This window comes from Pezoporus flaviventris, unplaced genomic scaffold (genome assembly GCF_033815535.1).
Source record: "Pezoporus flaviventris isolate CSIRO_AGI_PZ_B2104156 unplaced genomic scaffold, CSIRO_AGI_Pfla_v1 ptg000002l, whole genome shotgun sequence".
NCBI classification, from domain to species: Eukaryota; Metazoa; Chordata; class Aves; order Psittaciformes; family Psittacidae; genus Pezoporus; species Pezoporus flaviventris.
The window spans coordinates 24,051,292-24,078,645 of record NW_026892550.1 but is presented as its reverse complement, the minus strand read 5'-3'; the positions used below and the strand labels follow the sequence as shown (position 1 = coordinate 24,078,645).

Here is a 27,354-nt window from a genome sequence, read left to right as displayed (position 1 = left end):
TCCCAGTTCGCTGAACATGTTTGTTCAGTATATTTTTATTTTTATTTTATTTTTTTTCCTCTTCCTGTCTTATCATCAACATTTGCTTCTAATGCTTGAAATACTGCTGATGACACCATGGCTGAATTAAAGTTTTGCTTACTTTTATCTCAGCTACAAGGAAGACGTGAAAGCAGATACTGCAGATATCTGTGAAGCTTATTGAAGCTCATTGTAAACCAGACTGTTGGGATTGTTTCATTTTTCAGCCGGATTTGATGGGCTGAGACAAACTGCCATCTTTCAGTGATGAATGTATTCTGGATTATTTAGAAACTGGTTGAAAAGCAGTGTCCTTGCTGACACCCAAGATATTCTGCTGTTGACTGCTTCCCACTAAGGCCTCTTACCATGTTACATAAATCTTGCAATGAGTTTGCTATCCAAAATACAGAGCTGCTTCTCGCTCAGGCTGACTAGTTTTAAGAGCCAGGTACCAAAGGACTACAATATTATAGTTCCAAAATTTTTATTACCCTTGTGAAATGGCAGAATATGTCTAATGCCACCTGAATTGGAAATATAATTATTACTTAAATAATCTAACTCTGAAACATTTTCAGAAATGTTTAAATGCATTAAAAAATTCATCCAGGATATCTTTGGGGGATTTTAATGGATTTAATGGGTTTTTAGTAGTGGATTTTAACCAAGCAAAAAGTGATTTTAAAATACAGAAATCAATGTATATCTTGCTTACAATGAAACAAATAAGTTGGTCATTCTGTAGCAACGAAGACATATTTTGTAATGCAAAATTAACAGTATTCTGTCTCACACTAAAAGTTGAACTTCCAAGATTCTATGATTCTACTTGCAAACAGTATCAGGGAAATTCCGTAATGTTTACTGCTTTGATGTAGTCATGGAGTACTCAGTTTCACATATCCTTTCTATAAGAAGCACACAGAAAGTTACGTTTCAAATATTTCTTTAATAATGTATACCAAAAAAAGAGTCATAACTAAAGAACATAAGAAGGAAGCTATAGAGATCTCAATTGTACAACCACGTAAATATGTTAAGAAACTTTTGGTGAAGAAAATGCTCCATCCAAGGATTCAAGGCCAGGTTGAACAGAGCCTTGGGTGATACAGTCTAGTGCAAGGTGTCCCTGCCCATGGCAGGGGGGTTGGAACTTTATGATCTTAATTTGCTTTCCAACCCTAACTATTCTGATTCTGTGAAAAACTATTAAATCGTCAATAATAAAAGCATTAATGCTGTTTGAATTCTTAGGTTTAGGTATATTAGACAATATTAGGAATACACTGTCCTTCACTGAGTTGGAAAAATAGACCTTAGGAGTATTTTGATTTAAAGAAAATGGTAGTTACAGCATACTGTGATATGAGTAGGCATCACTGGTTTAGTGATGTTATTTCTGCTCATGTGACAGCAACCGATATTTAAGCAAATAATCATAGAATCATAGTATGGTGAGGGTGTAAGGGATCTTAATGATCATCTGTTTCCACCCCCCCTGCCAAGAGCAGGGACATCTTTCACTAGACCAGGTTGCTCAAAGGCCTGTCCAATAATGAATAACTTACTTTCAAGACAATTCATTGTCAAGTCTTGACATTTTATTTTTAATGGAAACTAAAACCTTGTGATTTAGTAGACATGCAGAACTCCTTCAGCTTCTTTGTGCAGAAAGGTTTGGGTTTTTTTAAAAACTGAGCTCTTGCAGCCTCTACTGGCAAATATGTATTTATTTCCTGTATTTTAGCACATCATAAATGAAAACTGCTGTAAGACACACCTCTTACTATGCATTCTATTTTGCATAGCACAACAGGCTTCTATGCCATTCAAGGTCTGATTGTAGTGAAAATGATGTAACAATACTATCTTTTATTTATGAGACATAATCTAAAATGATAAAATAATGGAGAAATATTAGTTTTTTTCCCACCTCCTTAGCTGTAGTAGGCAGGGTCATAACTATGGCAAATGATGGTGATTTTCAACACAGTTGCAGATGTAATGGCTACTGAGTGGTGGAACTTCTGTGGAGGCACTCAAAATTTGACAGAATTTTGGGCAACCTGATCTGCCTTCAGAGTTGTCTCTGCTTTGGACCTTGCAAAGGTGATTTTTAAACTTACTTATTATAAGATTTCTTGACTTACAACCAGCAAGACATTGAAAATAGCTGAAGTTTTCCATTTTAAATGGCAAGTGTGAAAAAAAAATAGAATGTCAGTTCTGGAAGATACAGATGAATAAATATACCTGTGTAGATGAAAGGTTTATACTGCCTACGGACAGCAGAATGTGCAATGTTATACAGTTCCTGAATGTATTGTTCATAAGCAATCCACTGTCACGAATAAAAGTTAGGGTAAATCTGAAAGATCTGGAAAAACACAGAAGCCTTAAGCTTTTTTTTATGGTGTTCACCTTGGATTTTCTAACATTCAGCAAAACCGGGGACTTGACTAACGAAGTGACTCTAGCCACATTTTTCCCTCTGTCATCATAACCTGGAGTTCTGAAAAGGGTTAAATATAGGAAAAGACAGTATTTTAGAGGAGGGGCACTGTACTTCATGGAATCATTCTCAGTTTACTTTGTCATTGCTGGACAGGGTACAGGGAACTGAAAAGCTGAACAGTGCTGTATCCTAGAGCTCAACACCTCCACAGGATGCACCCAGGAGCCTCTAAACCCCACCCTTCTGAATTGTCCTGATGGAGGTGTTAATTTTTGTTCTGTTTTCATGTCTTTTCCCTTTCTAAATACCTATTTCATACGTTCTAGAAAATGCCCAACTCTTACTTAACAAAAATGTAATGAATTTATTTTACTCCATCTAAGCACAGCTTTCCCCAAATACCGTGACATGTAGATGCAGCTATAGAAAGCAAAGATCCTTCTCTACCCACAGATTGTATGGCATTCCTTTTGTGCCAGTGTAATTTTACTGGTGGTGTTGAGTGGTTTGAGAAGATCTGTTGCTTCTGGCAGTATTCCTGACTACATATTCCTGCAAGAATAGCAGTACCACCATTTTGTGACCTTCCTTAACAATAACCTTTTCAACGCACAATCTAGTGCATCTGATGTTTAGAATTAGTGGTGTGTGGAGAGAGGTATTTCATCAACAAGGATAATGGAGAAGGACATTGTAATTGCCTGTACATTAAAAATGTGTCTGCTTTGCCTTTTACAGTATTTTGGTCTCTACTAACTGTTGATGTTAGCAGCTTATATTAGTGGCTACTATTAGTATCTAACAGTAGCTTCTAAAGACTCCCAAGAAACAGACATGAAATAAAACATAACACCGTTTTCAACAAACTAGCATTAGGATAATACAAGCCAAGGCAAAAAAAAAACACTCTGAGCAAGGAACAGGGGAAAGGGCAGACCGAAAGAGATGGAGAGTGAAGGAGGGAGATAAAATGGCAATACCGAACATTGGCTACTTTTAAACAACTGGCATATTAAGACAGCTGAATGAGTTTTTTCAAATACCCTTTGGAAACTTGATAGTAGAATAATGTAAACAGTTCTATCATTATGATATATATATGTATTTACATTTCTGATGTTAATGTTTTTCAACAATGAGTCATCTGTCTCAAGAAGCAGCTATAGTGGATAACATTTTGTGTTGCTGTACAATTCACCAACCTGCTAAATTAAAGCATCAGCAGAAGATTTTGAATTAATACTGTCAAAAGTCTAATAAATTCTAATGATAAGAATCAAAGCACTTTAATATGCTAAGATTAATCTTTAAACACATTTTTATAGCTGTTTTTTTCAGGCTAGCACTCAATCACAAGTGAAAGAAAGTTTTGTTTACTACTGTCATTCTAATAATAGTTTGCATTATAATGCAGAGTGTGTCAGCACTAGTTTTCTGAAACTGTCTGTATTTCACTAAAGTATGATTCTGCCAACCTTCTGGAAGTCATGTTGCTATTTGGGAACCATTTGTGTGATTACTTTGCAGCGCATGGCTCTCAATTTACATTCTGTAATTCCTTGCCATATGCGAGGGCTATTTAATAATTAGAGTAGTTAACTCTGTGAAAGCAGTGTAAGTCAATTTCCCTCTTACCTGGGATTATTGTGCACATCAGAGGACATGAAACACTTTATTAGAGTTGTGTAGCTGCAGTGTGAGGTTGGATTTAGTTGCATCTGACCAAATTCCATTTATTTTTTTTATGCCCTTATATATTTGGTCCTGCACATGCATTTTTTTTTTTGTTGAATCAATAGAGATCATGCATTCTAATCTGTAATTTGGTTGGTAAAAACATGGATTCCCCATATTCCATCTGCTTAATTTGTGTTTTTACAAACTATAAATTATCTTGTAATCTTGTAGTGTTGTAACTATTAGACCTGATTGCAATCCAAATTCAGTGCATAGACCACTGATCTTCACTCTGTTCTGACCATACAGTTCAGTAAGAAAAAGTTTAAAACTGATCGGTGCTGTAGGACTACATGTCCATCGTATGTACATCATGGCTTTTCTCACAGCAGCAACACTAAAATTTTGTATCTGAGTAAATACAAAATGTACATGAGGGTGAAGTAATGGGGAGGTATGATCTGCTATTGGTAATGGAACAGATCCATGTCTCCAAGCCCCAGTACAGTGCTCTGTTTTACAGGTCACATAATTTCTAACACAGATTTGACTTGAGTGGAGAGGTTTATGCAGAAGTCTACCTGGAAAGATGACTTCTATATAAGCCGTTTTTTGAAACTTCTATTTTTTTTTCCTTGGAGTGTTTATAGACTGCTTGCATTTGTGATTTTTCATGTGAATGTAGTTTCCTGGAGTTACCTATCTATCTGCATTTAACACCTTCTTCTGTTTTAATTTTAAAAGTTGCATCCAGTTGTCTTCTGGTACATTCCCTGCTTTTTCTTTCTTGTATTAATTTTCAGTTGTCATAAGATAACAGGTTCTTCAGATGACTTCCATCAGGAGACTGGGAGTTATTAGAGCCATCCTTTTCTATTCCCTCAAGCATATGAGCCTTTTAGCGGGACACTAGAGAGCAGAAAGGGAATGGAGAGGCAAGGAGAGTGCATTTGTCTAAGAATTGAGAGGGGGGTTGAAGGGGCGATTCCTGCTCTAAATGAAACAGCCTAATGTTTTAGATACTTCCTTCTGACTGTCAAAAGGCTCCTGTAGATGCCTTTTTATTCTCATTATTTGAAGTAATTTATGTGTTTTTCAAAATTTATAGGCTCACTGAATGAGGAATGAAGTCCCTCTGGATGAGAGGAAGCTGAGAAGCAGTTGTATTATGGCATATATAAATGAGGAAAACCAGGAGTTTGAGCCTTAGATTCAATGGGGTGTTGATAAACGTCCTCTATCATACTGAGGGCATGCCATAGCACTTCATGCACTGTCCTTATCAGTGTCCATAGTATTAACTGAATAGCAGTGAACTTCTTTCTACTAGATCTTTAAATGTTAACTTGGTACTGCATTACTTCATGCAGTTTCTGAACAAAAGGGAAGATATTTTCCTCCTGGAAAAATAAATAAATAAATATGAGAACGGAGAAGTATAAATGCCTGTTGTTTGAGATAAGGGAATGGTTACATCCATAATAATCCCTTCCATCTGCTGGGTGCTAAAAGCTGTTAGAATTCTTTATTTTTTTAACAGGCATTTTGTATTTAGTTGCCTATTGAAAAATGAACAGATAATCTTTTTATTACTGCATAATATGCTATTTTTAAAATAACCAGTTGTTTTAAAATAATATTCTGTGGTAGATGCTGTCTGCTTTTTCACAAAGCCTTAGTATCTGCTTAGAAGAATACACACTTTAAGAAACTGGGTTCCAATTAAACTCATATTTGGCATTGCTTCAAAGAAAAAAAACACACCTGTTCTTTATTTTTAACTTGTTAACCCAACCCACAAACCTGTTAATTTAATATTAAAAGCAGATTCTTGTCCCAAATGTATAGTTTTTCCACATACAGCAGCTTAATGGGTTCTGAATATTCCAGGGATGCTCCCATGAACAGCCAGAGGGGAATTCTCTTGTCACAGGCAACCATAAAAGACAAATTTGAGGCTGCTTAATCTAAGCCCTAGGAGTATCCTGGGAATATGTTTTAGAGGAGATTCTGGGAAACACTGCTATCTGTAAAGTAGCTTGGAGACATTCAAGTGACTCAGCTGTGGGACTTTTTGAGTGTCACAGTGCACTTCTTGTAGGCACATTACACAGCCTTAATCTAAGACCTTGTTTTTTTATTATTAACTAGATGACAGAAGAGTAACTGACAACTCTGGAACATGTTAAAATGGGATTTAAAAAAAGACCAGCCCTTACTCTCCATGTTACTATTTTTTTGCTCATTTGGGGGTACTTGTTTGATTGGAGTATTAATATGATTTTCTGTTGGTTCAAGCCATGAACTTGTGCTTTGTCAGGGCTCCTGTTTAGTAAGAAGCTTATTATCCATGACCAGCCCGTGGGTTGTCCTGCCAAACAAAAAGATCTTAAGAATAAAAAAAGCCCAGGTAGCTTGGCAGCCAGTCTGATTTGTGCTATACCTGAAACCCTGTACCTCTCTTCCTTCTTTCCCTGCATTTCAGCAACTGTGGGCATCAGGGAAGTTTAAAGAAAAAGTATGCTTAACTGTTCTTATTCACCCTGGGTATTTGGGGTGTTAAGATACACACAGCCTCCTGCTGATTTTGGTAAACCCATGCTAGCTTTTTTTGAGACTATTAGGGCAGTCTGGATAAACATTAATTTCCTATACCTTAGACTTAAAATAAGAAATGCTGGCTGGTTGATAGAAGGACTAGAATGCTGTCTAGCTTTTTTTAACAGTTTGTCACAATCTCCTGAATGCTATTATAGAATTTCATAAAGTGTTACCTATTAAAAATATATTTGAGGCTTCTGCTGCAAAAAATGTATTGAGTGCCCACTAATACATGCCTCTATTAAATAAAGGCACTACCTTTTTTCTGTCATCGGTTCCTGTCATGCTTGAATGCAAAGTACAAGGCTAGCAAAGATAAAAGAACTGTAGCTCCATTTTTAATGACCCTACAATCCTGGACTGTAGTAACCAGGCACTATACATGTACAGTAAAATTAATCTGTCTGAAAGGATTATAATTTTCAATGCTTTCCTAAATCTGTTGATTTCTAGAGGAACTCCATCAGTGTTTGGGACTTAAGAACATGCGAATTTCATATTTTGCTGATAGCAGCAAGCCTTGGAAAGATGCTGACCTTTAGTGACAGTGAATGTTTGCCACAGAACAAGCAAGACTGTTCTTCCCAGGGCATCATCCCAGTCTCTGTCAGTTCCAAGGGGACAACGCTTTTTGCCATGGCTGACCACAGAGGAAGGTGTTCTCCAAAGGCTTCCTCTGACATTGGCCATCACCAGGGGAAACCCTTTTCACTGACCTCAGTGGGTTCTAGTGTGCTACCCAAATCTTCATTAAATAATTAGCAAGGGTAATAAGGACTGCGGCAGTGCCTGATTCAGCTTAGAAAAAGTAGTGTTTAGCCAGAAGGTGAAATCCTGTATGTATTATGTATGTATTACTACAGTTCCTTGGTCATTCCAACGTGAGTTCTGCAGCTGTTTCACATGTCCTTGGTGAGAACGACTTTGACTTCCGATGTTCTTCCAGGGATTTATGAGAATTTCTTTTTTTTTTAAGGTTTGGAATATAGGAAGGCAATGGAGAAGAGCTGCCTTTCATAGCCTGTACTTTCACCTCCAAGTTGACATGTTACCAGCCTAAGCCAAAGTGGCTCCTGAAGTCAAACTTGAAGATAAGCTAGGCTCAGTGATCTTGGTTAAAAAAGAACCTGGGCCTGTGTAAGAGGAGATAAACAAGCAAATAAGGTAGCAACTAAAATCAAGTTAGTCAAGAGCCACTGTGCAATGAAGGCCTATCTTAAGCAGCTCAGACTTGGCCACTTCGTCACTGCAAAGAGAAACTAGAAGCTGCTGCTTTTTAAAAATGATATTGCTGTTATGGGAACATGTGTTTTGGAGTGCAGGAGGGGCTGGCAGAGTGAGCTTATCAAATGGGATAAATTATAAATGCTGTGACTTGGAATAAAACACAGATTAAACCGGAAATTAATGTAGAAGAGTAATGCAGCAGAATTTTACATGGTCTTGCATGACTCCTAAGTACCAAGGTCATACAATTCAAACATTAAAAAAAAAAAAAAAAAAAAGAATATAAGTTTCTAAATCTGGAATATTTTTGGGAATTGTTCTGCCTTACTATGCAGGTGATTACTGCCTTACTATGCATGCTATGATTTCCTTTCTAATAGCACAAGCGTCTAAGCAGAGTACATGGAAATACAGTTGCATGGGAATAACTTTGCCATCCCTACTTATGTGATGGCACTGATTCAGGTTGGTCCAAATAATTACTGCTCCACTTGATCAAAGACTGCTCCCTTCCATTTCTAGACTTGAGGGCTCATTCTGTTTGTCTTTCTCTGTCACATTCTTTAGACTATGCTGGGTCAGTCTGGTTCATTTTAGCTTTATTGTGCTCATCCAGTTGATCTAAACAATACAGGAGTCCCATTTGTTACTCAGCCTGGTTATTATATACAACCTCTTTGCATCTTGATGGAAGCTGTAGTGTCTAGAGGGATAAGGTTTAGTGCTGATGTTTTATTTTTCATTTGAATGCCATGCAGTTTTGGTTTGCTGCCAAATGCGTTGTGTTAGCTAAGTTCATTTTACTTCGACCTGTTAAGTAATCCATCTCGGCAGGATCACTTCCAGCCAAACTCAACTATGTTTTCACTTTCATGTTTCTACTGAACATTTTGTGCAACTCCAGCTTGCATTTGTTGTTTATTTTTGAGCTGAATGCTTTTTAATTACTTTCTTTTTTTTTTTTTCTTGGTATGGATCTGAAACTGTGTCTCCCACTTTTCCAGCTCTGTTAACTAGACACAGGGCTTTTGATCATTTTGATAGAGTGGTTTCTTCCACTGGAGATATTTTACCTTTTATAAAAGATCTACATATCTGTCAGAACATGGAGCGAGACCTATTTTTTGTACTGCTGGATACAGAGCCATTCACAGTCTGGCTAGTCAGCCCCATACAGACTTAAGGCTTAGGTTTGGTAGTGCCTACATCTCCTGGAACCCAGGTATTGTGCAATTAATTGCTTCAAACAGTCAGGTCTCCTTTGTAAAACATGGGGAAAGCTAGGTGGCTTGGCACACCTCAGAAATGGTGTGGGCATAGCCTTAATGTCTGCAAAAGCAGTTCACAAGGTCAGTAAACTGAGTGCGAATCTGTCAACTAGTTAAAAAATGCTGAAGAGAGACATGCAGCTGAAGCTTTTTCTTACCAACACAGGTGAAACAGCCAAGCTTGGGTGAGAAAACATAACCAGTCTCCACTTCATCTGTCCACAGTGGTGTGCTTTCTCTACAGCTCATGCCATTCCTCCTTCCCTGAAAAGAGCCATGAGTGTAGCTGATACCCTGGGATGATGGAAACTTGTGGGAGAGCAACTATTGTCAAGTGCATGCTCTGATTTAAAGCAGAAATATGAACTCAGGTTACTCTGTGTCAGGGTCTTTCCTGACCACAAAGGTGAATTTTCTAAGGGCATGCATCATCAGTCTTTGAAAGGAGTTGTTCTGCTTTGTGTAAATTATTAGCTATGGAGCAGAGACTTCAATTTATGCCTACTACATCCCATGAGTACTGCTAGGCTGTGGAATCAGTCTCTTGCTTGATTTCTTGCTTTCTCTCTCAAAGTCTTTCTGGCACAGTAAATTTGTAATTATTTATAGTCTGAAGAACTCATTGGGATTTGGTTGAGAGCCAGTTCTTTAGGCTGCTTGGCAGTAAAAGGGTATTTTTTCTCTTAAGGTGGAAATAAAAGCAGCCAGGGAATTTTAGGTACTGATAGTGTTAGGAATTTGAAAGTAAAGGGGGATTCAGATATCGTGCAAAACGGAGCCATTATGATCTGGACAACAGCATCATTCAGATTAACTTTTATTGATTTAAGTGGAAACTTGGAGCCTGAATAACTTTTTGGAGCTTGTCCAATATGCTTAAAGAGATAATTGGGCACCAAAATCAGTCTGTAGCCCTATCCTTGAGTGACTTTCTCAAACTCGTGGAGGAAGCCTACAATAAAGTTAAAACTGTACCTCAAATGTCACTTGTATCCAAGGCACTTAATTTATAGGACCCTTTGGGAATGTGTTTGGTTTTGTAACCTGAAGTAATAAGATTTGTAAATTAGAAGTTTCTTGGTAGTGAAGAAAAAGTAGCAAAGATAGTGTTTGTGTATGTGAGTTTGTGTATGTGAGCTGTACTCTTTTGAGTGAGAATTAAACCCTAAGTCTGTCATATGGATGTGAAAATTATCTTAGTAACGTGTAGATGTATCACTCAGCACAGAAAGAACATTTTAATTTTCTGTTCACTAGCTGGAAATAGTGCTTTTCAGGTTGCACCAGTGTCTTAAATACATGACAAATCTCAGTATTCACCCTACTGTGGAGATGTATCATGTTATCTGAGTTGCAGGTATGACTAAATTTCATTCTGTGCACATTTTGTGGGTAACCTAAATCTACAAAGATGTTAGCTCAGCTAAAAATGTATCTGACAATGTTTTTGCAAGTCATATTTTTGCTACAGAAGAAAACTATGTTGACAGTTAAGCTAGGTTAATGTGTGTTTTTTTGATGGTCAGAAACTCTGAAGGTACAACTACTTTTAACTGGATTTTTGTATTACAGTAAATTCTTCCTCAAGTTTAGATTTTCTTGATATTTCAGGCCAGCTGTTCAGCTAAATTCTAGAAAAATAAATACTACTTTTCTGAACTCCAATTCGAGAATGGGCTTATACTCAGAACCAGGTATTTAGTTAATCTAAATGACATAATGGTATTTATTTCAAGAGTATGGTATTGCTTTACAGGGTTGCCCACCTTCGTGACTTCTGTGTAAGCCTTTGGGAAGGACTCTTCTAGTCTTTGCACGGAGCTATTTAGTATGTGGTGTTATGTCTGTTATTAGATGTAAGATATTGATAGGGAAATCAGTTGGGGTCTGTTAGCCTACTTGCTTTCAATTCCTCTATCTTCCTCCAGAATATTTTCTCCAGAATATATTCTTGTTTCAGTCAACACCATGAGAAGTCAAGTACAGCGCCTGATTCAGGTCACATTTACACCAAAATGAATCAAGAGAGCAAATCTTTGTAGTAACACTTACAGATATTACTAGGTCTTACTGGTAAGCTTACTCTACATACGCTTCATTAAAGATGGAGATTTGAAAGAGAAGTCTACTTATGGTTCATATTAAGAAATTGTCTTGCTGATAGTTTGAGGATAGGCTACTGGAAGTAAAGTGCTGGTGTCGAGGGAAGTTAATTTGTTTTTTCTCACAGCTGGCTTAAATTTACAAATTGGAGGTGTATTGTATAGGCACATATGGCTGGATAATGAAGGAAGATGATAAGCTGTTGGACAGATAAAACTGTCACATAAAACACCAAAACCAAGTATAAAGAAGAACTGGCAGAACAGTAATTTGAAATATTTGCATTCCTATGGATTTTGCTGTTCTTGCAGCTTCACATTACATGACTTCCTCTGACCCCCATTCCCTGGCAGCCAGAGAGTGTCTTGAGCTGTAAACAGACATGCTAAGGAGCTTGTCAGATAAGGACAGCATGTTCAGTTGGAGCAGTGTTTGATGGATTAAGACCCTGGCTGTTTCACCTGTGCAATTTGTGACTTGTATTATGAATGACAATTTCAAAGCCTTTGAGCAATATTGCCAAGCAAGCCCTTGGAGACCATATTACAACGTCAGAACAATGTCAATTCCAATTAAATAATTTTTTATAGCAAAATAATTAAAGTAACATCAGGCTTTTGACAGCATTCCCACAAAACCTCAGAAATCCTTAGTTAAGGCTCCCACAGCACTGCGACTTGACCTTTTTCATTTTTTGTTGACATAATTAAACAGCAGTAGTTTATTTTAAACTTTTTTTTTCATGGTGTAGCAGCCCTTCAGTTACAGCTTGCAGTGTTCTCCTGGGTAATAATTACTTCACATTTAAAATTATGTTTTTAAGAAATTGAACTCTCTATGTATTCTTTAAAAGCTCTGTCCCACCAAACATACTTCTGGTGGTTTTGGATTGCCTCAAACAGAACGGCTTTTTTCTTCTTTTTTTTTTTTTTAAGCTGCCCAAACCCTGCATTTGTAGTTTTATTGACTGAAAATTCAAGTGAAATAAAAGTCCAACCCAGTTTGCTAGCCTGTTTTCTTGTGAAGGTAACTTTGACACATTAATGGATAATACGGCTAGCTTCTTGCAAATGAACATTTGGAACCTTGCTAATGGTCAACTCTGAAAACTCTCAATGATCACATTCCTTATTTCTCTTCTTTTAAACACACCTGGAACAAGCCATTCATCTTTTGTCACTACTCTCTGCGAAGAAAGGATTGTCAATTATTTTGTTCAGAAGAGAGAAGGAATGAGCAAAACACAGGTCATTCTGGAATCTGAGAAATATTTGGAAAATTTATTTCAAGAAAGATAATCTTGCCTCAGAGTTCTTCAGGAAAGGGAGAGCTCTCAGGTGTCCCCAACCTTGCATGTTGAGCCCAGGACAAGACCCCACGTTGCAGACACTGAAACTGCTTTAGAGATGCAGGTACCCAAGAAGGGACATTTGAAAGAAAGCAGGACTTTTGAAAACTGCCTGGCAGACAGCAGTTCAAAGGAACTCATCCAAATAGAATTGCCTTTATGGAAATTTCCAATTTTGACAAATTGGTAAATGATGATGAGAAACCTTTTCATCCAACTTCTCTGACCACCTGCATCTTACTTAACCTGTGATTGATATAGACTTTAGCCATCTCAAATTCTCTGCCAGGCAGCCTACATCAGCTGAGCCAGTTCTTCTACTGAGGAATGAGTATCATCAGGACTTCAGGCCACCAAAATGGGTATCCCAGCGAAAGCATTGGTATAATGCAATGGGCAAAGGCGCTAATATCAATTCTAAATTCTGAACTCCAAATTTTTGGTTAGTCAATGATGCGAACATTTTCAAGTGTGGATACTTAATGTTGGACAGCTGTAGTCAGATATGGTAAACACCCCTATTCCATATTACTTACACTTCCTTAAGCCCTTCTGGCTCAGCTTCTCAAATATAGAAAAATGAAAATAATAAAATTCTTATCTTCAGAGAGAGGTTATTATAATTAATGTTTGTAAATTCTTAAATGTCATTAAAGCACACAGTAAACTTTTCAGCTAAGATAAGGATCTATCAATCTTCTGAAATTTGGTGTATTTATTGCTTTTTCTTACTTTTTGATTTTTTTAGTATTGAATGGGATAAAGTACTATATACAGAATGTGATACGACAGTTGATGTAAGGAAAGGGAATCAAAAGAAATCAGTGCTTGAGAACCTCATGAACCATGATCTTAATTGGTTTTGCTTTTACTACTTTCATAGGGTGTTTTTCTTCCTCTCTTTATTCCTAATTTTCCTGACATTTTTTTCATCATTTTATCTTTGGCTTCCGTATTCTGAGAAATTGGCCTAAGCTAAGTCAGCTAAGGCTTCTCTTTTAACATTTTTGACTAAGGCAAGTTAGAAATGGTGTTATAATAGTATTTCTTGAATTTCAGAGCATTTCATGTGATGATTGCGTCTACATGTCATCTTCAAGATTTTTTCCCCTAAAAGAAGCATGAGAAATAGAAACTATATCCTTACTCTTTCCTGTTCGTATTTGTTTAACCTTCAAAAGCAGTGATTCAGAATAACTTAAAAGCTTGCAAATAGAAATGAATCAGCCCCCACTCATCCCAACAGAGGGTTCTTTAAAAACTAGACTTTTTCAAAAGCACTAGGCTTTCATTGATTTAAGCTGTTTTGAAAGTCAGGCCTTTTGGATACATGTTTACATGTCAATTGAAGAAAAAGATTTTTATAATTCAAGTGGAAAAAACTTGTCCTTAATTTTCCTCAAAAGAACAGACTCTAGATTGTTCATGAACACATGTTGCATTGAACATTTTTTAGCTGAGTACATTCCTTTGGCTTTTCCACAAATACTGATTATCCAGAACTGTTTGATTCTCCAGTGGGTTAAGTGTGATAACTTGTGTTGTTCTTGACAGAACGTGAGTTATAAAAAGACTGTAACTGTGGTGCCTGCTGGGTGAATTCTGATTAGAGAGTCCATCTAAAACTGTTCTTTGTGCCTCTGCATTGTTTTCAGTGAGTTACTAAAGGGGCAAAGCAGTATGTTTTAATGCAGACTTTATTTGACAAGCATGTATTCTTTCAAAGCAGTAACTGTAATATTTGTTCTAAAAAAGGAGGATTTTTTTTTTTTCTTTTCGTAGACACTGATTCTGAAACCTTGGGTTCAAATCTGTAATTCAGAGTTTTTATTGTAACACTAAGTAACAAAGAAGAAACGTGTACACGGTTTAGGCTGCTAACACTAACAGATGGTAACAGGAATAATTCAAAATTTATTATACTTCAGCTTCTTTTGTCTTTAAGGACCAGTTTCTTTTTTTGTAGGGTATGAACAGAAGTTTATAAAATATGCAGCATTTTGAGAGAAAATAGGAGGCAGAAATAAAAATCTGCCAGTTCATAGCCGTTGTACTTTTCTCTTTTTTTTTTTCACTGCCTTCCTTTGTTCTCTTATCCTTCTTTTTTCTTCAGTCTTAGAATTTCTTGTAACTTTTCAGCTTCTCTTATCCTTTCATACCCTTTTGCAAGACATTCTGTCTGCTCCCTTCACTGTGCCATGGCGTGGCTCTCGCCTGAGGAGAAGCAGCCTGGTGGAGTGGCAGCTGTCAAGATGAATCATCAACTTGGGGGAGAGCAACTGGTTTCATTGAAATTCACTGCTGTCACCATTGCCTGGAGCTGCACTGGTTTAAGGCTGTTTTGGCAAATAAATAAATAAATAAATAAGTAAATAAAGGTGCATGATTACTTCGCATCCATTCCCATTCCTGAGGCTATCAGGGATGAATTTTCCCTAGGACTTTTTATATACATTGAAGTGCTTATCTTAATTATATCATCCTTAAATGAAGCTCTTGCAGTTGAGGATCTGTGGATAGCAAGCCTCCTCTTCTTCCCATCCATATCCTCTCCAATACCCAAGTTGTGATCCTTCACTCCAAGGATTTGAAATGATTAATGTACACTACCAAGGGGAATCTACAGACTGTTGTAGTATCATTCAGTAATATATAGTGTTCAGTTTGTTTGTTTTCAGCTCTGTCTTCTCTGCTCATTTCTGATGGGAGGATGGATCCTGAAACATGTAGAAATAATAAGATAGAATATGGGATGATTTTGAAATTAAAACTTAAAATACAAGGCAAGCCTGAAGATTCCATGTCCTGTAGTTTACTATATGTGAATTGCAGTCATTCCCATGTGTCAAATAACATGTCAGGTGCAAACAACTGACAGCAGTAGGGTGAAGTTACAAGAGGACCGTGCTTCCAACCATTTGAGGGGTGCATGTGCAGATTAAGGTTTGCCAAGTGACTTTGTTGGCTACAGTAGGGTTCCATCAGATTATTATTGTTATTTATACCAGTATAATTGAAATTAGCCTTCATTCCCTGCTGTGGGGATACTTGACTGTCAGTCATATTTTTGTAACAACAGTGTTTTTCATGGAATTGTAATTAAGATTTTGTGTTAATAGCCTGTCGTTAATATCACAGGCCAAATTTCACAGTCCCTGCAGCCCTGTTTTACCCCCTGAAGAGTAGCTCTCCTGTCACTTTTCCATTTCATGTCAGCTGTGCCAGGTATCCATTTGGAGAGAATAATTTCTGGAAAGTCTCCCACAAGCAATTTCAGTCACTGGTTTTCTGGACTGCACCTGTGGTTTCTGTATGATATTTCAGCCAGACCCATACTTATCCTTGTTGAATACTAAGAACAGTGCAGACTCAGCTCCTCTTGTTGTCCACTGACTTAAAATTAATTTGTAACATGTTTGGAGTAGAAATCAACTCAGCTTGTGTATGGATGCTGCATATGGGATTACTGAAGTCTCTATCACACAAATGAACATCTCCCTGGACGTGGAGGGGAAGTGCAATTGTGAACTTTGTGTGACACATAATAAGAGTCAGTCTTTAGCTATTGGCTTAAAAGCAGAGATGATCCTGGAAAGATTTTTTTTTTAATAGGAAAGGCTTTATGAAGTCCTTTATTCTAATAAGCACATCTAGTGTTTGGATGGAGAAGGAAATTCAAGTTTCCTTAAAGTTGAGAGTGCAGGAATGTGCCTCCCACATGCTCCAGGTTTCTCAAAGTACTCTATTACCCCATCTCTGCTTTAGGTGCAGCTGCATCCCATTCAAAATTAACTGCTGTCCATGCAGCCGCTCACGGAATAGCCTTGCTTTTGCCTGGTGGCTGTTAGAGCATCTGCTACCATGGGTGAGCACTTTTGATTTCTCACAATAGAGGGCAGTGATTATACTGTTGTCCTCGATACAACGAAAAGAAAAATCTGCCTGTGCTACCTATTTGTGAACAGGTAGCTCTTAGGAATATAGAAATTATTAGCTATCAATATTAAATAATGATTAAATGTGGAAATCATGATATAGCAGCAGGATCACTCATATAACAGGCAGCTGTATTTTTAGGAATGGGAAATTCTGGGGTAAGTCAGCTTGTAGCTTGCAGCTACTTGTATTCGAATTTTTATTTTCCAGCCACCAACTGGCTTGAAGGCAGAGAATTCCTCTTGAATGCAGAAAGTAGGTGGCAACCGCTGTAAGAAATTTCCTGTGAGTGTGTTCTATCCCTCTTAGTGAATATCATTCCATTCTGAGCGTAATTGAAAACTGAAGATAGAAAACTGAGCAATTATTTGTCCTTGCAGTACAATATATAATATTCTGATTTCATGGCTGTCTGACTACAATGATTAGGAAGAACATTTTCTTACAGTATTTACAGTACCATAGCAATGTATCAGGAACACTGTGTATCAAGAGAAGGAACTATCATGTTAAAATATGCTCCACTTAAAAACATACCTAATTAAAAAGTAGGATGCTGTTGAATGTTACATTTGGTGTAGTTAATAATTGCTTTGTAAGCCTTTTCATGTCTTTAGCTTTGAAAAAGCTATTCAGGATGAAGAAAACAGCCTTGAACTGGAAAGTCTACAGTGGAAATGATCTGCAACAACGGAGAGAACCTCTGCAACAAAGGCATTTGGTGTTTAGAACTGTACTACTGTATTAAGTCCAGAACAGCGTGGTTATATTTTCTGGAGAAATGCGAAATATGTGTGCAGTTGCTGATGGTTGTGTGGTCCTTTAACTGAAGCAAACTGCTCAGTGGGACAAACTCATATCTGGTAATCTCTGTGGAAGTGGGGTAGAGACCCTCAGTACTGGGGAGGATACTGGTTAGGAGAAGTAAATAAGACAGAAAATTGTTTAAAACGTCCCATAGTTTTGCATAGACAGCTTAAAGAAGTACTATAAATTTAACGTATTTGCTTCTTTTTCTTTTTATATCAGATAGTATTACTGAAGTCTTCACTAACATCTATGTAACCAGTTTTGGACCAGTGTCAGATACTGATATGGTGAGTTTCTGAATCTTTTTCACATATGTTAAATGATGTAAGATATATACTGTTAACTTCATGTAAACTTGTATTCTACTTTTACTTACTGGGCACATGTTGGGAATAATTTCACTGAAGTCAGGAAGTGCCAAATCCCAGTAGTTCTAGAGATGGAATTTGGTCTTCATGATAAGTACCTTGTGTTAGCTGTTTATTTTGCTCTGGTGAATCTTCTGGTTGACCCCACTGACTACACTGTCAGTTATATTCTGGATCAATCTTGAGATGGGTGAACTGGATTCCTCTTGGATGAAACTAGAGCGGAAGATGCACTGTAGAAGCATATTTAATGTTGCCATCAGAGTGAGGGATCTGACTGGATTCAGTCTAAACTGAACTTCTAGAAAGATGTGGCTTGGGAGCTGGGTCGCCAGCATGTTTCTGTTATTCTTTATAGTTTGCACAACTTAAAGGAAGTTAGTGACATTAAATAAAGACAGAAACTGTCAGAATACTGCTTTGGATTACAGTTTTTCATGGAAACAGAAAAAACTCTTAGGGTTCTTCTGTAGTCTCACTGCAAATTGTACACAGATTAAGGAGAACGTGTCACACTGGAGAGAAAGCTCTTCATGGGTGTAACATCTCTAAAATGAAAGAAGGGAAGGACAATCTGAGAGTTACTTTAGCTGCTCTTGCCGTTTCTGCAAGAAATTATTTCCTACATGAAATTATTTTTTTAAGTGTTTTCAATGTTCATGATTATATATGAGACATATAAAATGCTACTTATGTGTATATATAGGTATTAAAAATTGAGTAATTCTAAAATTGGACAAATACGGTAACTTTCAGGTTACACATCATACAAACCAGTAAACATCTTGATGTTACCATTTAGGCTGAAACATAACTAAATATTTCATGGTACAGTGTATATTTTAGAAGTTATTTTCCCACTGATTAACAGGTAGTCATAGCTTTGGAAAATATATCCTGGAGTTTTGTGTTTGGGTTTTGTGTTTGATAGTTTCAGTTTTCAAACTTTGTTTTGATTCTGATGAATACATTACGGAGGCCTCATATGAAAAGTCATTTCACAGGATAAATAGACATTTATTTTCTTTTTGTCACTATAAATGTTACTGATTCTCTTATGGTCTTGTTTCATAATGAAGTTAAGTTTCCAAAATTATTCTTGTTTTATTACTAAGTATAAAAAACAAGTATCCGCAGCTATATACAAAGGTGGTATGAACATCTTGACCTTGTTAGTCTGGTATCTCATGACTTCACAGTGGTCACACTTACAGTATTCCCATGGAATGGAGAGATGATATTAACCCAGTGTTAAAGATCTGGTACTGAGGCACAAGTACTGAGACTTAGTCAAGGCTGAGCAGGTCATCTATTCTTAAATGGGAATTTAATGAAAAGTTCCCTAAGCATAATCCCTGGATCCTGAAACACTTTTGGTATCAGCGTGTAAATGTGTCGAGAACTCTGGGTGTTCATTTGCACAAACAGATTCCACCACACAGTAAGGGATCAGGTTGGTTGGTGCTACAGATCTAGCAGCTCTGTGCAGGGGTGTTAATCGAAACAGAGTGACAGCTGTTACTGTAATGGGTAGGTCTGTTTACAGATAAGTAGATAGGTAAGTAAGAGCCATTTGACTTCCAAGTTTCAGGGTTAATTTAGCTTGTTCAGTTGATAATTAAAAAATCATTTTGAAATGTATGAGCAGTCAATTAGAAAATTTCAACTTGTGAGTTTGGACATAATAGCTTCCAGACTATTATATATACCTTCAAACATGAAGGTGACATTAGGGTTTTTACTATGAATACTTTTTCATTTAAGTATTACATTACTGAATTGATAATGTAAGCTACTATATAGAGGGTTAACTGGTAGTTTCTTCTGTAAATGTTGGAAGCTCTGGAATAGTCTCATTTTATAAGCTTCCTTCATAAAAGGCTTGGAAGAATAAGTTTGACTCTTGCCCATGACCTCCTAAATCTCCTAAATACTCCAGAGGATCCTAAACTGAATCTTGGATCTTTTCAGGTCCCAGCCCTTGAGGTTCTCTGCATTCACGGTATGAATGGAGAGGCCCTCAGTCGCATCATGTTTTTAGGCTGGATACTTCTGTTGCCCAAAACTCTCATAGTCATTGCTGCCAGTAGGATTCTTTCCTCTGTCATTTTTCAGATCAACAAGTCAGCAGATGGATGACTGTGTCACTTTGCGTTATCTCTTTGCCAGTTTGCTTTTTTTCCCCTCGGTTAGCATCTTGTGAAGAATAACAGTGCTTAGGGGAAAAGCGTGTTGAAAATGGGAAGGGGCTCAGTACCATGGGAGATGTTTAATATGTGTTTAGAGTATTGGAGAGGGAGGTGGCACACTGAAAATGATAGGTGGACAACACAGTTGTCGCATGGCAGTGTTGATTCACAAAGTTGATAAAATGTCATTCTAATCTTTGTTGTTGAATTCATAGCAATTAGTGAGGTTTCTGTGCAGTAATTCCCATTAATGACAATATAGTATCATGTGCAGTCTGTGACTCAGTATGATTGCAAGAATGCAGGTTTCTATTCATATTCCCTGTATTTTTTCCAGTATCCCAATTTTGCCAAAAAAATAATTAAATCCAGGGAGATTTCTTTGATTTTAGGCTGGCTGAAGTTGTCATTGATAAATTTAGGAGGTAAAAGCTGAGGTTGAGTTTTTTTCTCCAAATGTGTTAAGAGTCAAATATTTAATTTTGGGTTTAATATTTGGCTAAGCTAAAAAGATGTTACTCTCTGTTCCGCTTCAAAAGAGTCAGCTACCAAATCTATTGAGTCTTGGACAGAATTCTGTAACAAACTGTCCTTAAAATGAACTGCTGTTCATTTAGTTCACAGTCTAAAATATTGGTGTTTCTGTATTAGCTGTGTCATAAAAATGCTATTGTATGTCAACCACCACATTTACCGTCAAAGGAAATGCCAGTACACAACAGGAATTTTCAACTTTGTTTTGCAAATTAATGAGAATCAAGTAAGGCAAACCAAAACATGGGATTAAACAGATTTTGCTTTTACTTTTCCGTCTTTTTGAGTTGTTATTTCTCTGAAATGTTTAAATTCAGTATTGTGATGCTATGCCTCATAGGCTTCCAACCAGATCCAACCAGTGATAAAAATTTATTTTGAAGTTAGCCTTAGAGAAGAGCTACATTGTTTAGAAAAACAAACAAACTGAAATTTGAACAGAACAATTGAAAAACTAAGCATATCTGAGTTAGAAGAGTAAATGTTGATTAAAGAGGCTAATTAAAAAATTTGTAATTAACTTTAAATATTTATTATAGGAAATTCTGAGGTGAAGAATAATTTTAGTTGGGTTATGATTTGTAGGATAACAAGTTGAAAATAATTTATTTAAACATTATAACTAATTATTGTCCTGTTGGGTTTTTTTAGTTAATTATTTGAAATCTGGTAGAATGATGTCTATTTACATATGCCGATAATTCTGATGTTAGCACTGCAAGCAAGATACTTTACAGCTTATCCTGAGGCTTGCTTTCTTACCAGGGCCTTCTGACACTGGCTTCTAAAATTTCCTTCTAAAATGTAATAGACTTAAGTGCTGATGTCCTTGATAGAAAAAAAAAAAGTAACATATTTACTCCTCAAGCAATAGTTATTGCATCATCCAGGACTGAACATAGGCATTAAAAGCCTCTATATGAGGTCTACTGTGAAGGAAGCCTTGCAAGATTTTGCCAAATTTTGCCTCAGAGCAGTCTGCTGCAGCAGGACTGTAGCAGTCCTACAACAGGTGACAGGACCTGAATCAGTTTTGATTGAATATTAAAACTAGTAACCTTTCTAAAAGTTTTGAGTTTCAACTTTCAACCTTAGCTTTTTCATTGCCTTTGGGGAGTTCTGGTTACTGTGGTTACATCTTTGTTTTTCCCTGTATGTTTGTATGCAAAATTTTTTCCTAGTTTCTTGATGGTAAACCTCTGTTTTTTACTCTTGAGTTAAGAAATATGAACATTCTCTGTAGAGACAGCCATGCCCAGCTAGTTCATCACTACACGCACTTCTGCCTTCTTAGTTTTCAATTAACCTTTCAATGAGTGTTTCTGATATTTCAAATATAGCTACAACAGAAATTTTTAATGAAGGCTGTAGGTCAAATACAGAAATGACCTAAAGGATTGTTACAGCATCTCTCACTAAAACTGAGGATGGCTCTTTAGAGACAGTTGCTGAACTGGGAACTGCATTTCTTTTTTTTTGTGTGTGTCCTTTTTCCAAATTCCTTCATTCCATTGTAGATTTTTTTTTCCTACAAAACTTATTTTTTAACTGTTTCAAAGTCTAATTATTAGCTATGATTCCTTAGCTGGAGAAGAGCTTTGAAGGGGTTGTATGATAGGTAAGTTAGGAAGAATAAGGGAATGCACCAAGGTAATTTTTTCCCCCACAAAGATTAAAAGCATTGCAATAATCTTACTGTAGCTTTTATTTTAACAGAAGACTAAAGTGTAACAGGCAAAAAGAAATTATAGATACATTTGGCTTTCTTGGATGTTGGAGAGCATATAGGTTGTCTTTCTATCATTCATACGTTTCTGAAAAGTCAATACATTGGTTGCACTGTTCCCTTTTAGTCTCAGGTCATTGCCTTTGGAAGTTAAATGCAGAGGCTGAAATTTTGATGAGGATATCTCGTGTGATCTCTTGCAGAATTTCTGTCCTTTTATTCTGTTGGGATGGCTTGTTCCGCTGTGCAGCATCCTGCCAAGTGGGTCAGTATTGGAAATTGATTTGTCAGGGGCTGTATCCAAGCCCTTTGCTGACATTAGCTGTCCCTGGCACCAGGCGTCCATTGTGTTTCTGGGTTGTTCGTCAAGTCTGAATTAAAAAGGGTAATGAGAAGTGTTTATATTTTCAGTGACAGCACTGTGAATGATATCCTGCAGTCTCTTTTCTAAGTAATTCCTATCTGTGTCTTTAGTATTCCTCTCTTATCCCTCCTCAGTGCTTATTTTAGACTCAGAGTTCATTCTGCATCAGGTCTGTGGAAAGAAAAAGAAAGAAAATTGTTCAGAGAAGGACCTTTTCCATAAATGAACATAAATAGGAAGACATTCTCTTCCCTAGATACTATCATTCAAAGTGGTTAAACACATCTTTTTGCAGATTTTTTAAAATACTTCATGTTTAGATTAAATGCTTAGACAAAAATGACTGAAGCTGGCAGGTGAAGCAGAAATAAAAGGCTTGAAATGAGTTCTTCACATAGAGGAAAATCATGCAACAATTCCCTAGGAATATACTAGACATTCTTGTAGTATGAGAGGTTGTATACATCTGGCAGACATTACTTATGTATTTAAAAATGCATACATGTTTGAAATGCAGTGATGGTATGGTGTTCAGGTTTTTAACAGGGCTATTAAGGACTTTGATGAAAAATAACCAAGAGTGCAGTCTGAAACCGCAACCTTCCTTCTAAGAGAGTTTATTCATAATATTTTCAAGAATTCTATTCACTGGTATATAAGATTCACACCTCCCTAAGGTCTGAAAGGAATTTATGGCTGTCTGCTATTTCATTCTATGTTCTGCGTTTTGTACACACCAGAAGGTGAGTTTTGGTAAAGAGCAAATAGACACAGTTTATACATCTGTGCAATGAGATCTGATGTTAGATACACAGCTAATGAAGTACTTCTACAGAGCCTGAGCAGTCAGTGTTTGTGACATTGAGGGGTTTTGGGGGAGAAGAGAATTGCATCCTGAACTCTTTCAGTTCTACTGTTGTTAGACAATTTTTTTTTAAGAGAGAAGTGAGGTGGAAAGATCAGAAACACTGTTTGTCCAATATGGTAGACAGGCCAAGGTAAAGCCAAGTAGTGTACTTCAAGAATTATGGGGTTTTGCAGACTGTTGTAGTGTGTTAGCCCTTGCGTATGCCATTTACACCATGCATAAATCTATTCCACAGAGAATGAAATGACCAAGATAAGAAAACAATTATTTGATCCTCACACTGTAAAGCTAATTTCATCATTCACTCAAAAGATAGAATCCAAATACTTAGTAAGGAAGTTTAGTAAATCAGTTTGCAGAAGTTCAGTCACAAACTTGCACTCATCAAACCCACAAATACCAGATGATAACAAGAATGCATATACGTGGCATATTATTTTGGATTGAAGAGCTGCATTTTTTTGAGTCTCCTGTATAAAACTCATTCTTGGTTTTCTTGGAAATAGTTTTGATACTTGCATACCCAACCATGTTAATATTCAGCAGTACTACTTGTATATTAATATTATTCATGTTTTTAAGCTAAACTGAAAGAAAAGTTACTCATTGCCTTAAGGTAGATATGATACCAAGAATGATCTTTTTAAAAACTAAAATTAAGGAATCATACTAATGTAAAAATAAATATTAATATGAAGCCCTTATATTTGTATGTGAGATTTAGGTCCATGAATCTTATGCATTTATCTTGTCAATGTATAAACCACAGTATTTCTGACTGTCTTGGAGGAATCAATAAAAAGATATGTGTGCCATTTACCCTTTTTACTTTTTTTTTTTTTGTATTTGCCTTTTTAAAATTTCATATTTTAAAAGACTTAAAATTTGCTTGCATTGTTATATACGTGTGTCAGTTTAATAGTGGTTAAAGTAAAAGCCAGACTTTCTTTAGAGAATTGACTGAGTAAAATCTTTACAAGTAGGGAATGAGGAACGTTAGCCAGAACCATTTACTTAACAAAATGCTGTGTTCCAGAGGGTGCTTAATAAAATGTTCAGTCTGCTCCACAACAGTACTGCTTGATAATGGACACTAGCAATTTTTGAGATGTTTGGAACACTTTCATCTTTACTCCAGATGGAAAAACCTGCCAAAATCTGCCAACCATTTTGAGAGGATGAGAGTACATTTTTTGTTGTTTGAACTTTTCCCATACAAATCTGGCCTTAGCAAAAAAAGAAAATGGCCATGTAGTGAGAGGGATTGCTTATACTTGGGTCAGTGAAATCTTTTCCCAGAGATACTAGTATCTTTTTTTTACTGTTGTCATGGTTTAGACCTAGCCGGTAACTCAGCACCATGCAGCTGTTCACTCATCCACCTCCTTCCCCCCTTTTCCCAGGGTGGTATGGGGAGGAGAATCAAAAGAATGTAAACTCCACAGGTTGAGATAAGAACAGTCCAATAACTAAAATAAAGCAACATATAGTGATAATAAAAAAAATACCGATAATACTAATACTAATATGAATCAACAAGAGAAGTAATGAAAGCTCAGAAAACGCAAGCAATTCACAATGCAATTTGTCACTACCTACCAGATGATACCCAGCCCAACCTGAGCCGCAATTGGTCCCTTCTGGATAACTCCCCCCAGTTTATATACAGGGCATGATGTGCTCTGGTGTGGAATGTAAGCTGTTACAAAACATACTTCAAAGATTGTGTACTGTGTTCCAGTCCAGCTGTGAAAGTACCTTTTGAGGCACAAATCAGTAGGAAGCATTCACTTGTTTAGAAATGATCACAGGAGTCCTTTATAGCCCAGAAAGTATGCTCTTGTGATTTTGTAGAGGTACTGTACTATATACTGAGTGAGTGGTGGGTAATTTCCAGTAACCGCACAGATTTTTTTTCATATAGGAAAATATCTGCAGATTGCATGAAATGAGTATCAGGTATTAAATTGAGGTTTTTTTTTCTAGAGTCCAGATTTGTTTCTGATGCAATGTTAGCATTTCTTGGAAAGTAAACATTACACAGCATTTACCACAAAGTAGTACATGTATGGAATAGGAAACAGTTATAAAACCTTTATGTATCATCTTTTGATAAATGCTGGCCTTTTATCACATCAGTTTTATTCAAAATACTTTAATAGTTGCCTGTGTTTTAATTTGTTTTGTATGTTAATCATCATAAAGATATTGATGATCATAAGCAGAATAGATTTGGTTCTGAAGGGGACATGGGATTGATTAATATTGTGCTGGGATGCAGAAGGCATACATTGTATTCTGCTTTTCATAAACAATAAATGGACTGGGAGAAGTTAATTTCATCTCTGTGCCTTGGTTTCTCTTCATACAAAATTGAGTTCCCAGTACTTTCTTTGAAAAATGTACTGAGGTTTATAGAAAGATAAGTTATTTTAGAACTATGTGAGATTTTATTGCTATTATGGTAAATAGGACGAGAAGGTGTTTGTTCACACCAAACCTTGGTTTATTCTGTGCTTCCATCTTCTAAATGGGTTATTCAGCAAACAAAGATTTCCAACATGGATTGGATGGAGAGATTAGAATTACCTGTGAATCAGTCAGAGATTTATCAGTGGGATCATTCAAGGCTGTAGTTCAGATTCTCTCCTGCTTATTCCACTTCCTAAGCAGTTGCCATGCATCAGATGTGGTTTTTTGAAATGTTGTTTTGATTTAGTGGCATTTCATGTTTGCCTTTCTTTTTCCCTCTTTTATATGTCCTTTAATTCTTTTTTATATATGGCGGAAGACAGTGAAGAAGTGGAACCTTTGAAATTCTTTATTGATGGAAACATTACCAAAACTTAAGATTTATATTCTAATCATTTATATATGGGGGTATTTGTCAAAGGAGCCGGTAGGACTTGCCACTCACTTCTATTGAATTTCAGTGGCATTTCAAAGTCTTACTCCCTCAGGCTCGTCTTTCCACTTCTTTATACCTCAAACATCAATCTTATCATATATAGCAATGATTTTTTGGCAAAGCCCCCCAGACAGAAACAACAAGGAGGGTTTCAGTACAATTGTTTTCCTTGAATTACCTGGTATTTCTAGCTAGATTTAATATATTCCCCCTGCTTCAAGCACACTGTTCCTTCTACTCCTAATCCTCCATGATTTTATGCATTTTTTGGCTTTCCATGGTTTGCAACTAAATTGATAGATAACCTGGAATTTGTAAATGTGATTTTAAGTCACATGATATTTAGCAAATAAACCAACATATAAATCAGCAAATAAAACAGAATACTTGAATGTGATCTATTGTAGAAAAATGGCAAACTATTTGTCATGAGGCAGTGTCTCTGGCAGTGATGAGAGACAGTAAAAGATCAAGTATAATGTCAAAGAAATTAATGTTTTAGAATTCATACCTTTGTATTTCACAGATACATTTGCTAAAATATTATTAGAGGTAATAGTAACTAGCATTAAAGAAATTCAAGCAAAATAGTTTTCAGTGTATTGTAGTGTTAGCTTTATTTGTTTGAGTAACTATAACTTTAATTATAAAAATTGAAAATTGTATTGTAGTAATGTGAGACCACTTGATAATGGCTAAAAATTGTGCTTGTAGTTTTGTCAGATTAGTTTATAAGTATCCCATTACATCATTCCAGAAAGATGTCCCGAAGCACCTGTCACAGTTCCTAATGACAACTGCTTTCTCTCCTTCCCTGCCATGCTCCTTCAGGTATCAGGATTCTCTTTTCTTTATTCCGTATGCTCATCTTAGCCCCTGGCCCTGACCTGGAAAATGCAACTCACAGCTCCTTGGCTCACAGACCAAAGGAGCTGAAAAGGGCTGTCG

General features: G+C 36.6%; 1 protein-coding gene across 2 annotated transcripts in view; it reads left to right on the top strand.

Moving 5' to 3' along the window:
- Positions 1-27,354, top strand: part of GABRA2 (gamma-aminobutyric acid type A receptor subunit alpha2) — a 57,953-nt gene that overhangs the window by 8,346 nt on the left and 22,253 nt on the right. For both annotated transcript variants that reach the window (XM_061471863.1, XM_061471855.1), the window contains exon 4: positions 17,669-17,736. In XM_061471863.1, coding sequence (XP_061327847.1) covers positions 17,669-17,736 — 68 coding nt within the window. The remainder of the gene's footprint in view (positions 1-17,668; positions 17,737-27,354) is intronic.